The sequence below is a fragment of the Ictidomys tridecemlineatus genome, chromosome 5 (genome assembly GCF_052094955.1).
Source record: "Ictidomys tridecemlineatus isolate mIctTri1 chromosome 5, mIctTri1.hap1, whole genome shotgun sequence".
Classification (NCBI taxonomy): Eukaryota; Metazoa; Chordata; class Mammalia; order Rodentia; family Sciuridae; genus Ictidomys; species Ictidomys tridecemlineatus.
Genome location: NC_135481.1, coordinates 178,713,503 through 178,726,442, shown reverse-complemented (window position 1 = coordinate 178,726,442; position 12,940 = coordinate 178,713,503). Strand labels below are relative to the sequence as shown.

The window sequence follows — 12,940 nt, the reverse complement described above, 5'->3', positions numbered from 1 at the left end:
GCTGAGGCTGGGAAGAAAGGGTTAACTTTTCATTTGCTCTCATCTGTTTTGAATGCCAAAATCTTACTACATTTCTTCTTCCAGTGGCACACTTTGGTCTCCTTAGTCTTAGACTTTTTCTTAGTAGGACATTTCAAACCCTTCATGACTTTTCTAGATCCATTTTCCTGTTTCCTATAACCTGCCCTCCCACACATCTAGGTATTCATTTTTCTCTTACCATGTGCTGACCTCTTCCATATCCCTGCCTTTGCTTTTAATATTCTATTTGTTGGAAAGCCAGTGTTGGGGATTAAACCCAAGGTCTTGCAAATGCTCTAACTCTGAGCTACATCCCCAGTCCTAGAAAGTCCCTCCCCCCTCCCACATATTTTTTTTTTGGTCTCTGCTTATCCAACTTCAGCTATTCTTCTAAGCCCCAGGTACAATGTCTCCTTTTCCATGAAGCTTTCTCTGATCCCAGTCAAAAATAATCCTCTTAAACTCCATTGCACTTTCTCCTGGGATACTTATCACATTGTCTTTTAGGGCTGTTTGCATGTGGCATATGTTACCTCCCCAAGGAGACAAACTGCTCCTTGAAAGCTGGGTTCTAGCTTTACCCATCACTGAAATACTCACACCAGTCATATACCTCCACACAGTAGGAGCTCAGTTATGTTCATCTGATGAATTGTCAGTCACCTTCTTGAGAGTGTCTTTATTTTGTATTATCTTGTCAATCATTTGAGCAACTGTTATCTATAAGAGCTATGAATGAGCTGTGCTGTGAAACCCAAAACACTTCACTCCATGTTGATATAGTTAGAAAGTTTATGGTCTGAGAAAAATCCATGCCTTTTAAACCTCAGAGGGCAGGTGTATTAACAAACTACAGAATTTTCAAATAAATGAAGAATTCCATTACCTCACTATTGGTGTTGATGAATTGGCCTCTGACGACACTTAAGCATCAAAACACAGTGTCTTTTCAGGTGACAGACTGACATGAGTGATTTGATTAACTTTTAGAAAAGTCTTGTGAGAAAGGACTGTTGAACTTTCCCCAGTTTGTTTCTGAATATGTCCTGTATCATATAAAGTAGGCCAGTCTTTTTCCATAACTTGTTTCATTATTGTCTCTAAGTGTTATTTCTTAGGCACTAATTGAGTTCACATTTAGAGGTTACAAATAAAGAATCGTAACATTGAATCACATGAGAGATCAGGTAGTCAGCCTTCTGTGTGAGCTGTGTTCCCAAACAAACATTTATTCAGTAATGGGCAAGTACTCTACTTTTTGAGGTCAGTCGTTTGTTCTATTATTCAAGAAGTCGTCTCGTTGTGGTCGTCGTCTTCTTCTTCCTCTTCCTCTTCTTCCTCTCCTCCTCCCCTCCCCCTCCCCCTCCCCATCCCTCTCCCTCTGCCCAGCGGAACTTAATCACTGAACCACATCCTCAGCCCTTTTTGTTTTTTGAGACAGAGTCTCACTAAGTTACTGAGGCTGCCCTTGAACTTGCAGTCTTCCTGTCTGACCCTCCCACGTCGCTGAGATTACAGGCATGAGCTTCCATGCCCAGCTGTCATTCAGATCTTGTTGTTCACTATTGAGTAAATCTTTCTCCCTCTATGGCCCACTCCTTGGTTTTAATTCACACTCTTGGATAAACAGTCTAGTCACTTCTCTGTTATGTTTAAGGCCCCTCTCCTATTTTTCTCCAAGTTAGATGCCTTCTTATCTTTCATCTCTTCTACTTTTCTCTCTTTAAATTTTATTTTTAATTGACACATAATTATACATATTTAAGGGGTATAATGTGATTTTTTTTTTTTTTGAACCAGGGATTGAACTCAGGGGTACTCGACCACTGAGCCACATCCCCAGTCCTATTTTGTATTTTATCCCGAGACAGGGTCTCACTGAGTTGCTTAGTGCCTCACCTTTGCTGAGGCTGGCTTGAATTCGTGATTCTCCTGTCTCAGCTTCCTGAGCCACTGGGATTCCAGGTGTGTGCCACTGCACCCAGCTATAATTTAATTTTTTTTTTTTTTTTGGTGCTAGAGATTGAACCCAGGGCCTTGTGCATGTGAGGCAAGCACTCCACCAATTGAGCTATAGCCCTAGCTCTAATGTGAAATTTGATATATGTTACATTATATAGTAATCAAGTCAGAGTAATTAGCAAATCCATCACCTCATATATATACTATTTCTTCAGGGCGAGAACATTGAAAATCTCTCTTCTAGCTGTTTGGAATTGTTATAGTTAAAGCTTTGTCCCAGAGTTTCATAAACTGACTTCCAGACCACTCATGTATAATCAAATCAAGCCTTTATTGAAGCACACTAGTGGCGGCTGACCAGAACATAAAGCTGTTCCCCTGATCAGCCCCGGACAATTGCAGGAGTGCTCCTTATAAGACTGAAAACCGCAAAAGGAATGTTGGAGGTCTAGCCAATGCAAGCAAGCAGGTTACAGAAGCAGGAGAGTGCAGTCAAGTGGCGGGAAGCCTAACCAATCACAGTTAGCCCAGTCAACCCAGTTACAGAAACAGAGTCCTGTTATCCTAGTTACAGAAACAATGCCTCATTAGGTAGTTCCGTGTTCTTAAAGGTTTCTATATCAATAGGAAAAGAACATCACCCCAGTCATGACCCTTCTACTAGGCATGGTCGTTCTACAGGATGAAGTCATAAAACAAAATGGAGTCACATTTGCTTCTACTATCATAGAATATGTGATATATTATTGTTAACTGTGGTCACCCTATTGTGCAGTGGAACACCAGAACTTATTCTTCCATCTAACTGTATCCTTTTGTCTCTTAAAATATAATGTTCAAAACTGTAGTTAGTAGATTCTGCTATTCCAAATAGATCTTGATCTGTGCTGAGTAGAACCAAAGTCTCACTTTGCATGTTGAAGATATAATTCCACAGCTATATCTAAAATCACTTTAATTGGGAGGCAACATCATCATTTTCTTGACTTTACCTGTAAGATGTTTTCACATGTAGGTAGTTGTGTCTCATCTATCCTTGTACCCCTGCATTTGTTCTTCAGCCATTGACACAGCCTGTTTGAGATATTTTTGGCTCATGGTTGGGTCATCTAGCACATTTGTTTTTCTGTCTAGCTTTTTGTCATTTGGCAGTTTGATAAGTATGTTTTCTTTCTCCATCTTAGTCATGAAAAGAGATGTTTAGGCAGGCCAGGCTGGAATTGTCCCATTGTACCACGCTGTTGCTAGTAGATTTTAATGGGCAGGATTAATTACATTAGGAGAGAGAATTGTCAGTTTAGACTGATCATTCCATAATTACAGCAGGAATTGTCTTTTAGGTGACTGGTCTGTTGTAGCTACTTAACAATTAATGATAGACAGTAGAAATCAGTATGGTTATAAAATTAGGAACCAATTTGAGAGGTTGGTGATCTTGCTTATATTCTTATATATAATTAAATATAATATTTATTAGTTAATAAAATATAACTTTTATCTTCATATTTGAGGTTATAAGCAGAGAACCCTCTGGCTATGAGGCATAGGGAAAGGGCCCTAAACTTGGCCTTATTATGTTTATTCATTTAGTTATTTAGTACATATCTATTGAATGTCTTCTACATGGAGATACAATGTTGAAAAAAACCAAAGCTTGATCTTTGCTTTCAGTGGAATTTACATCAAGTGGGTGAAACAATTTAATACTTTAAAAAAAGTAATTATAATACTTTCTATGATCTGTGTTCTAGACAAGTGTTATCGAACAGAAATACAATGCAAGCTATACCTGTAATTTAAAATTTTGTTGTAGCTAAGTTTTTTTTTTTTTTTCTTATTCCAAGGATTGAACCCAAGGGTGCTTAACCACTGAACCACATCTCTAGCCCTTTATAAATATTTTATTAGAAACAGGGTGTCACTGAGTTATGTAAGGCCTTGCTAAGTTGCTAAGGCTGGATTTGAACTTGGGATCCTTGGGGTCCTCCTGACTCAGCCTCCTAAGTGGCTGAGAGTTTTAAAAGCAAAAAGGAACAAATGAAATTAATAATATATTTTATTTAACTCATCTGAAATATTATTTCAACATGAAATCAATTTTAAAAATTGGATGTTTTCTCTTCTCTTTCTTGGACTAAATCTTTGAAGTCTTTGGATTTATTCACATTTAAAGTGCTCAATAGCCACAGATTTCTAGTGGCTACTATAGGGACAGTGTTGTTCTTTACTCAGTAAATAGATGACTTTGTGGTGTCAGGAAAATTACTTTTATTCTTTAGGATTCCTCTTTCCATCAGTAAAATAAAGGGTTCAAATTTGCTTATTTTCTCACAACTAAATGTGGTCTCTTCCACGTGTGAGGGAGCCTTCTGAGGTGCTCTGAATAACACATATCCATCTAGGTGATGCTTTCATGGATAATATTGTGTAAAAATTCATCAAACTGTACAGTTAAGGTTAATACAGTTTATAAAGTCTGCATTGTATGTGAATAAACATTTTTTTAAAAAGGTCCCTTCCAGTTTTTTGATTCGATGCCCTTTGCTAAAATCACTCTGATGTAAATGTAAGGTATGAACAATGCCTAACAGCCTCTCTGTCTTCTTCCCACCAGGATGTGTCTAGTCCGAATGAAGCAGGAAGGCCGGAGTGGGAAATATATGTGTCGTATCATAGTTCATTTTATGTGGGAAGATGTTGAGCAGCGTGGCAGAGTCATGGGGGTAAGTGCTGGATGTCAGACCTGGATCTGGACAACTCTGGTGAGGGATTGCCTGACTGGAGTGTGGGGTTTTATCTGTTTTATAGTGGCCTTGCTTTGGATTTCTGTGAAAATACTGCCTTATGTCTAGAGGCATTTCAGCTGGCGTTACTTTTCTACCTCTACTGAGACTGACACACTACAGATACATTATGTGTTTAACATGTTATTGTGGTTTATCAGTGTGAGGATATCCTGGGTATGGAGAGGGGTTACACGTCCCAAATCATGGTGATAGAAGGGATGGAATGGGTAAAGAAGGGAATCAAATACTAATCCAGTTTAAGGACACTTTGCTTTTGATACTAATGTAATATGTGAACCAGTTCTGATAGAAAAATCATGTTATAAATATTTCAGTTCTTGCACTATTCTCAGGAGCTGAAAAAGCAAGCTCCTCGATCACTAGCAACATAGAAAACTTCAGTAGAATATCCACTGAAAACATACATCAGTACATTTAATAATTAGCCTTATAAAGGAGAGTCTATGGTATATATGTCACCAGGAGTATGATGACAGTAGAAGAATAAAACCAAAACATTGGGATACTATTTATTATATAAACAGTAATTTTGTCTATTTTTGTCTCCATACTTGATCATAGCCAAAAGACTGAGAAGCAATTATGTTTTATCTCTAGACCATTAATTTTTAGTATTTCCTTGTTATTTCCTAATTTGTTATCTTCCAGCTTGGGAGAACCATCTGACTGGGTCACAAAATGGTTTTATTTAATAGAAAAGTCACACATGCTCATAGAATAAAAACAAGCAGTAGAAAGTGCTTAATGTAAAAAACAAGTGTTTTTTTTCTTATTTCAATTCCCCATAAGTAACCGCAGGTCAGAATTGATGTATATTTCTCTAGTATTTTCTATACAAATACAAATATATAAATGTATATTCTTTTAACATGACACAGGTGGGCTTATACTATATACTCTATTCTGAGTCTTGGCTTTTTTCACTAATATGTATTAAAATGTTTTTACTTACACTTGTTTTTTTAAATTCAAAATGTGTTAACTAAGGCTAAAATTTCTTTAAACATCAATCTCAATCCTGGCCATTTATCTCTTTCCAAGAAATAACTACCATTTCCATTTTGGTGTGTATCTTTTTTTTTTAAATTAAAAAAAATGTTTTTTAGTTATAGGTGAACACAATATCTTTATTTTTATGTGGTGCTGAGGATCAAACTCAGTGCCTCACGCATATGCTAGGCAAGCGCTGTACCTCTGATCCACAACCCCAGCCCTGGCGTGTATCTTTTAAGACTCTTTCCTATGCTATCTATAGAAAATATGTAGTGTGTTTTCTTTATGTACTTATATGCAACTTTCTTTCCATGTTTTATGTTTTACTTTTAGTTATTATAACTATCTTCACATATTCCTATGCTATTGTCTGTTGGCATTTGTATTTATTCTGTGTGTAAAATTGTAGTCTTTGAGACTACATCATGGAGGGGATGGCTGCCTCTTGGGAACCTGGGTTGAGGGTTTTTTTAGATTCTCATATGTCTTTGAAGGAGCTGCATCTATAGGAAGCTTGGCAAACATGGGTTTGCTTAAGTATTTTCATTGACATTTACATGCCATTCCCTGGGACAACAGGCCGTTGGCATTTTCTGTTCATTCTTAAAAAGTGGTAACATGTATCAAAGTTTTAACTGCAAACATCATCATCATCATCATTTTGAAATCAGTATTGAACTTTCTTTGTAATTGTCTCTAGTTCCATTTTCATTTTTCTCTCTGTTGCGCTTGTCAGCTCTCTTGGCTGTTGAATGAAATCAGCAACCTTTAAGCTATTCATGCAGCTGACTGTTCCACATGCCCTCAAGTTCTCAGTATGCAGTTCTGTGGCAACACACAGCATCCCATTTAATGATGACCAGTGATACCCTTTGGCCAGCCAAAGCCTTGGTTCACTGCCAGCCACTTGGTCACGCAGTAGCTCTTCTATTAGTGAACTTGTTTTTCTTATCACTGTTGACTAAACTGTGCTGGAAGTTGGGCCACTGGAGCCATGTGGGTCACAGCTGTCCCATCCTGAATAGCTTAGTAAGCCATAAATTGCTGACTCCTGGACCACAGGAATCTTTTCGTTGTCCCCCACTTCCATGAATTTCCTTTCACATCTCTATCACAATATTCAACATTTCGAGCCCTCTCCTGTGTTATTTTTGTGTAATCTCCCTTCTATTTAACTGTAGGCTTTATAAAAGCAGGAAGCTGTCTTGTTCAGTTTTTTGCTTATGTAATAAACATTGATTGAATATTTGTCAGAATGAGTCAGTAAATTGAACTTCTGCCTCTGGAATTCTGGTTTTTGTTTTTGTTTTTTTGGTTTTAGGGATTGAACTCAGGGGCACTTGACCACTGAGCCACATCCCCAGCCCTACTTTGTATTTTATTTAGAGACAGGGTCTCACTGAGTTGCTTAATGCCTCACTTTTGCTGAGGCTGGCTTTAAACTCGTGATTCTCCTGCCTCAGCCTCCCGAACCGCTGGGATTACAGGCGTGCACCACTGTGCCCATCTTGGAATTCTGTTTCAAAGTCACCTTATTTATCAGATAAATCATGTCTGATTTACTAGTCTCTGGTCCATTTGTACATCAGTGCAGTCCTACAGGAATTAGTGTGCCTCTATTTTATCCAGCCTTTTTTCCCCCCTATTTGCTGCCCTGAAAGGAAGTGTTTTAGATCAGTGTTCCTCAGACTTTAATCTATAGTTTACCTGAGGATCTTATTAAAATTAAAATACAGATTCTGATTCAGTAGGTTTTGGGATGGGGTCAGAGAAGTGATTTTTTTTTTTTTTTTTTTTTGTACTGGGAATTGAACCCAGGGGCACTCAAGCACTGATCTGTTCACCCTATCATTTTAAAAAAATTTGAGGCAGGAGTTTACTACGTCACTGAATCCTCCTGCCTTAGCCTCCAGAGTTGCTGGGATTATAGGCATGTACCACCATGCTAAGAATCTACATTTCTAAAAAGCTTCCAGGTTGTGCTAATGTTGCTAATGATGCAGGATAGGGGAGGAGGTAGCCACACTTTGAATAGCAAGGTTGTAGGTGATTCCTTTAGTACAGGTTCTTAAACTGCCTTCATGAAGAGAAATGCCAAAGCTCTGATTTAGTTATAAAGACTATAAGTAAAAGACAATGATTTAAAATAATAGAGATTTGGAAGAGTTGAGGAATTACTCTTATTGCTTTTCTATTATAATTGACTTGATCCTGACCTTTCCAACCTCATGGTATAAACAGACCCCTTTGTATAGCAAGACATTAGTACATTAACCATGTCTGAGTTGTATGTGTGTAGAGGGAATCTCAGTCTTCTGTGAGCATACAACTGGAAGAAATGGGACATGTGGCTGGAGAAAAGTAGTAGGTAACATGGAGCCAGTCTGGCCTGGTACTCACCCAGACTGGTAAGTCTTTCCTCTTTGTATCTTCTGTGCCTCATTTCTTCATTAAAAAAAAAGCACCAGGTGGTGATGGGTCTAACTACATGATTTCCAAGTTTCTTTTCAGCTTTGAAAACCTATGATTTGAAGGTGGTAATTTGCAAATCTATCTCTGTGTTATTTGGCATCTCAGTTATACCTCTGTAAGAAAACTCATATAACAAGTAAAATTTTTAAAACAGATCAATATAGTGGTGATTTTTCTCATGTGAAAGAATTCTTAGAGGCCATTACTTTGAGTGGGTTGGTGTGGGTAAGATCAAGAACCATGAGAGCCAATGGCAAACTAATGAATCAGAAATTTTAATCAACAACTCCTTTGGAATTAGAATTCCAATCAAGAACTCCTTTGACATTAGAGTTCTCATTTCATATAGGTGGGAGAACTTTCATTTTACCAAAGTTTTCTTTTTACCAGCTTTTTAGGAGCCCAACGATTGCAAAAATGGGGCAGACTCATATATCATCAGTGAAGCTGGTATAAAAAGCAAGTGTTAAATTTGAGGTTTCAAAAATCACATCAATAATTTAGAGTGTTCTGACTTTTAAAAAAATATTATTTGGGATTTAAACATATAAATTAGCTGTGGAAATAAAGTTCATTATATCACCTCATCTGGTCTTGTTTTATTTCATTAACTGGTTCTTAAAAACCTTTGTGAGCTGAGTTGCAGCTGAAGAGGTTGGAGACCATTTTTCCTTGGGCCCTTGCCGCACTCCTGAGTGTTGGTAAGAGTAAGAACTAAGACTTGACACAGCTGTAAAAACAGACAGCGCCTTTGGCCTCAGCACTTTCTCCTAGTGCAGGCAGATTTTAGATGTAAATTTCACTCTCTGCTTCTCTCTACTAATGAAGTAAGTTTCTTTTGCTGGGTTTGCAGCCAGGTGTGTCCAGTCTTGTGGCTAACCGGGGCGCTTTACTTAATTTTTCCATTTGTGACATTTCAACCAAACTTAAAAAACAAACATAAAAATTAGCTCAAGGCAGTGGCTCAAAGTGTTAATGGTAACCTTAGGCTGACTAAATGACTTCCTCTCAGTTCTGCTCTGCCAGACATCTCCACCTTGTGGCTTACAATGAACAGGTTTAAGCTTTCCAAGCCAGGGAGGCAGAGGTGGGAAGGGGTGGGAGTGAGCTGTACTTCAGAAATTACAATTCATCCTATCGGTGGTCCTTGGCATGCCAGTTGCCTCAGCAAGACTTCAGATGATTTCTTGATAGTAGTATGACAGAATAAGAAAGAGCCTACTTTCATCACCTGGTCTCCTGCTGTCACCATAGCAGAGCTGCTTGATGGAATGGTGCAGAGGGAAAGGTGGTAAAGCTGAGGGCTAAACTGGACTCCTTCGTTAACTTCTGCCTCAGAACAGTGTTTTGCATTGCAAGGTTCTCAGTGATCACACTCCAGACCACCTCTCCAAACTCATTTCCCCTAGTTCTTGAACCTTAAATATGTGAAACTTTCTAGCACATGTGTCTGGCACTTAGCACTCAGTGAACATCACATTCCATCCTTGCTTTCATACTCTTCCCTCCGGCCAGGCCGAATGTCTTGCTGTTCTTGTTTTGCGTCTTTCTTCATTTGGTGCATACACCTAGACTGCCCTAACGCTCCAGCCCCAATGCCTTCATCAAACTGGAAACCAGTCCCAGTTTTCCTTAGCTGCAAGTACGTAATAATTTTCATGTACCTTTCCTCAGGCACTTATTCTATTTTGTATCATGATCATTCATGTATGTTGACAGACTTCCAGGTAAATTCCTGGGGACAGGATCATATGTCCCTCTTTGTATTCTCCAAAGTACCTATAATTGCCTCTTGGCTGGGCTGAATGGGTACCCAGTAAATATCTAAAGAATGAAAGAAAACAGCTTTGGAAGCCCAGAATAAGTATTGAAAAAAAAATGGTTCAGGGAAATATCCTTTTTATTCTGAAGATATTGGTTTGCTGTGTTAGTCTTAAAAATTGGAAGAAAAAGAAATGGGAAAACATTTCCCTTACTGGCAATTTTGTTGTCCCCCCCCCCCCATGCTTTCCCATTTTCTGATGGAATTATTTGATTCTAAGGAAAAAAAAAAGAAAGTTTAGCTAGGCATAGTGGAGCATGCCTGAAACCTTAGTTACTCTGTAGGCAGAGACAAGACAATTGCAAATTTGAGGCCAGCCTGGGCAATCTAGGTAGACTTTGTCTCAAAAGATAAAAAGGATCCTAGCAGCTCAGGAGGCGAAGGCAGGAAGATTGCATGTTCAAAGCCAACCTCAGCAACTTAGTGAGGCTCTAAGCAACTCAGTGAGACCCTGTCTCTAAAAAAAATATAAAAAATGGCTGGGGATGTGGCTCAATGGTTAAATGCCCCTGGGTTCAACCCCCTGTACCAAAAAAATAAAGAAATTAATTAATTAACTAATTTAATTAAAAGGATTGGGGATGTAGCTCAATAGTAGAATGCCCTGGGTTCAGTCTCAGATACTGAGAGAAAAAGTTTATATATAGCATGTATTTCTTTTTCTTTTTAAAGAGAGAGGAGAGAGAAAGAGAATTTTTAAAAAATATTTATTTATTTTTTTAGTTTTCGGCGGACACAACATCTTTGTTTGTATGTGGTGCTGAGGATCAAACCCAGGCCACACGCATACCAGGCGAGTGCGCTACTGCTTGAGCCACATCCCCAGCCCTATAGCATGTATTTCTAAACTAGGAGGCTTTTAAATCTTAACAAAGGCTTTAGTTTTTGTGAAAATTTCCTTCAAAGTCTCCAAAACTCCCTCCCATTTACACACACACACACACACACACACACACACACACACAGATCGTCAACAAAACTTTTACCAAAAGTAAAAGTACAAATTTTGCTATCTCTAGGTCCGAATTGAAACTCATTGTCAAAGATATTTTTGCTGTGCTGGGGATCGAACCAGAGCCTTGCTCACCCTAGGCAAAAAGATATTTGTTTTAAAGACAAGGACTGTGATAAAGGTGTAGTTTTTAGGTCCATATGTATGAACTGTGTCAGTGTAAAGAAAGAACAATCCTTTGGGCTCAAGGCCATGAAAATAAGAATATGTGTTTGTTCTCAGATATCAATAGTTCTTTTGAAAGTTTTAAATGGCCTGAATGGTTGGAGTGGATACTCAGGAGAGAGAAAGCTAAATTCTTAGAAGGCAAAGTAATTCCATTTGGGAATTGGCTCATGAATTTAAGCTGAGTCCAATTGAAGATGTACCTCTAGTGGATGCATTCCTTTCTCTACACAAGTTTCCTATCCCCAGGCCTTAAGACGTGACAAGAGAGCATGGAGTAGATATTTAAGCAGTTTCCTAACTGACCAGGAGCCTGGGTGCATGCAGCTGGGTTGCCAGTCTGATGGCTCAATCGATTGTCCTTGTGAATGGCTTGCTGGACTCCCTCCTTTAGGGACGTGTCCCTGAAAGAGAAGTGATAAGCTCTTATATATTTGAAATCAACCAAAGCATGAAACTCCCCATGCTCTTGATTATGTGTCTCATGGCCCGTTTTTACCTTCAGTTGTAGAGAGTTCCTGAAGTCAACTTTGTCTTTTTATGCCTACAGAACCTGAAATGTAACTTTGCACATTCTAGGTGTTTAGTAGATGTTTCTCAACTGAATGAATAAATGAATGAATTTAATTCTCTTTTGGTGTCTTCATTTTGTCTTAGAATTTTTCAGACCCCTAGCTGCCTTGGGGCACTCACACTTTCCATAATGCCCCACCTTAAAAACTCCTCTTGCTGAGTGTTCCCAGTACAGCTCATTCTTTCAGAATAAGTTACATCTTCTTCCCCTCCTATTCCTTTTGCCTTCCGTCTCTATGGGTGTCTAGATTTGTGTTGACATTTTTTGTTTCATGACCATAAGATAACTTGGAGCTGAATCCATGGGAGTGGGGCCCACAGCCTAAACCATTTTCCATTTTACCTTTCAGGGGTCACTAATGTTTCTCTCAAATTTCACTCAAGAGGCAGGGGACAAATAGCTCCATAAAACTGTTCTTTTTGTCTCACTTCTGATGTCACCGGCAATCCAGTCCCCAAGCTGTAATGCTTAAAACCATTCTCAACTCCTGCCTCATCCTCTGCATCCACTTGGCCTTGCAGTTCTCTGTTAAAAATATCTCCAGGTTTTTTCCTCTCCTCTGTTCCAATGCTACTTTAATCATCTCTCCTTTATTGTAAGTAGCTTCTAAATGAATTCCTGGTCATTCCTCACTCTAGGGAACCCTCCCACCATATAACTGACAGATTTCCTAAATCTCATCCAATCATGCCCTTCTCATTTTGGAAACATCTGAGGACTCTCATCACATATTAGGACAAAATTTAAACTTCTTGGCAATGTATATAGAATGTATATAGAATCCTTTGTAGATATATGAGAATGTGCTGTAGGGGTAGAATGTTTTAATATCTGCAAGTTATCTTCAAGTGGTTTAACAAAACAAAATGGGTATATGAACATACAGAGATGAAGCAGCTGTCACAATATATTAATGATCATGAATCTAGAGATTAAACACATTTTTGTTATATTGCTCTTATATCTTTTTTAAAAATTAGAGTAAAAAGAAGTAGTCATGCTCTGATTCCATTCCACCTTTCTAGTCTAATTTCCAACAAATTGTTACCATCCCACCTCCAGAGAAAAATGTTTGCATGTATGCACACACAAACATTGCACTAATTTTAGAA

General features: G+C 38.4%; 1 protein-coding gene across 2 annotated transcripts in view; it reads left to right on the top strand.

The window, feature by feature from the left end:
* The window catches only part of Uqcc1 (ubiquinol-cytochrome c reductase complex assembly factor 1), a 91,594-nt gene that overhangs the window by 44,036 nt on the left and 34,618 nt on the right, over positions 1–12,940 (top strand). For both annotated transcript variants that reach the window (XM_005329890.5, XM_040274177.2), the window contains exon 7: positions 4,598–4,706. In XM_005329890.5, coding sequence (XP_005329947.1) covers positions 4,598–4,706 — 109 coding nt within the window. The remainder of the gene's footprint in view (positions 1–4,597; positions 4,707–12,940) is intronic.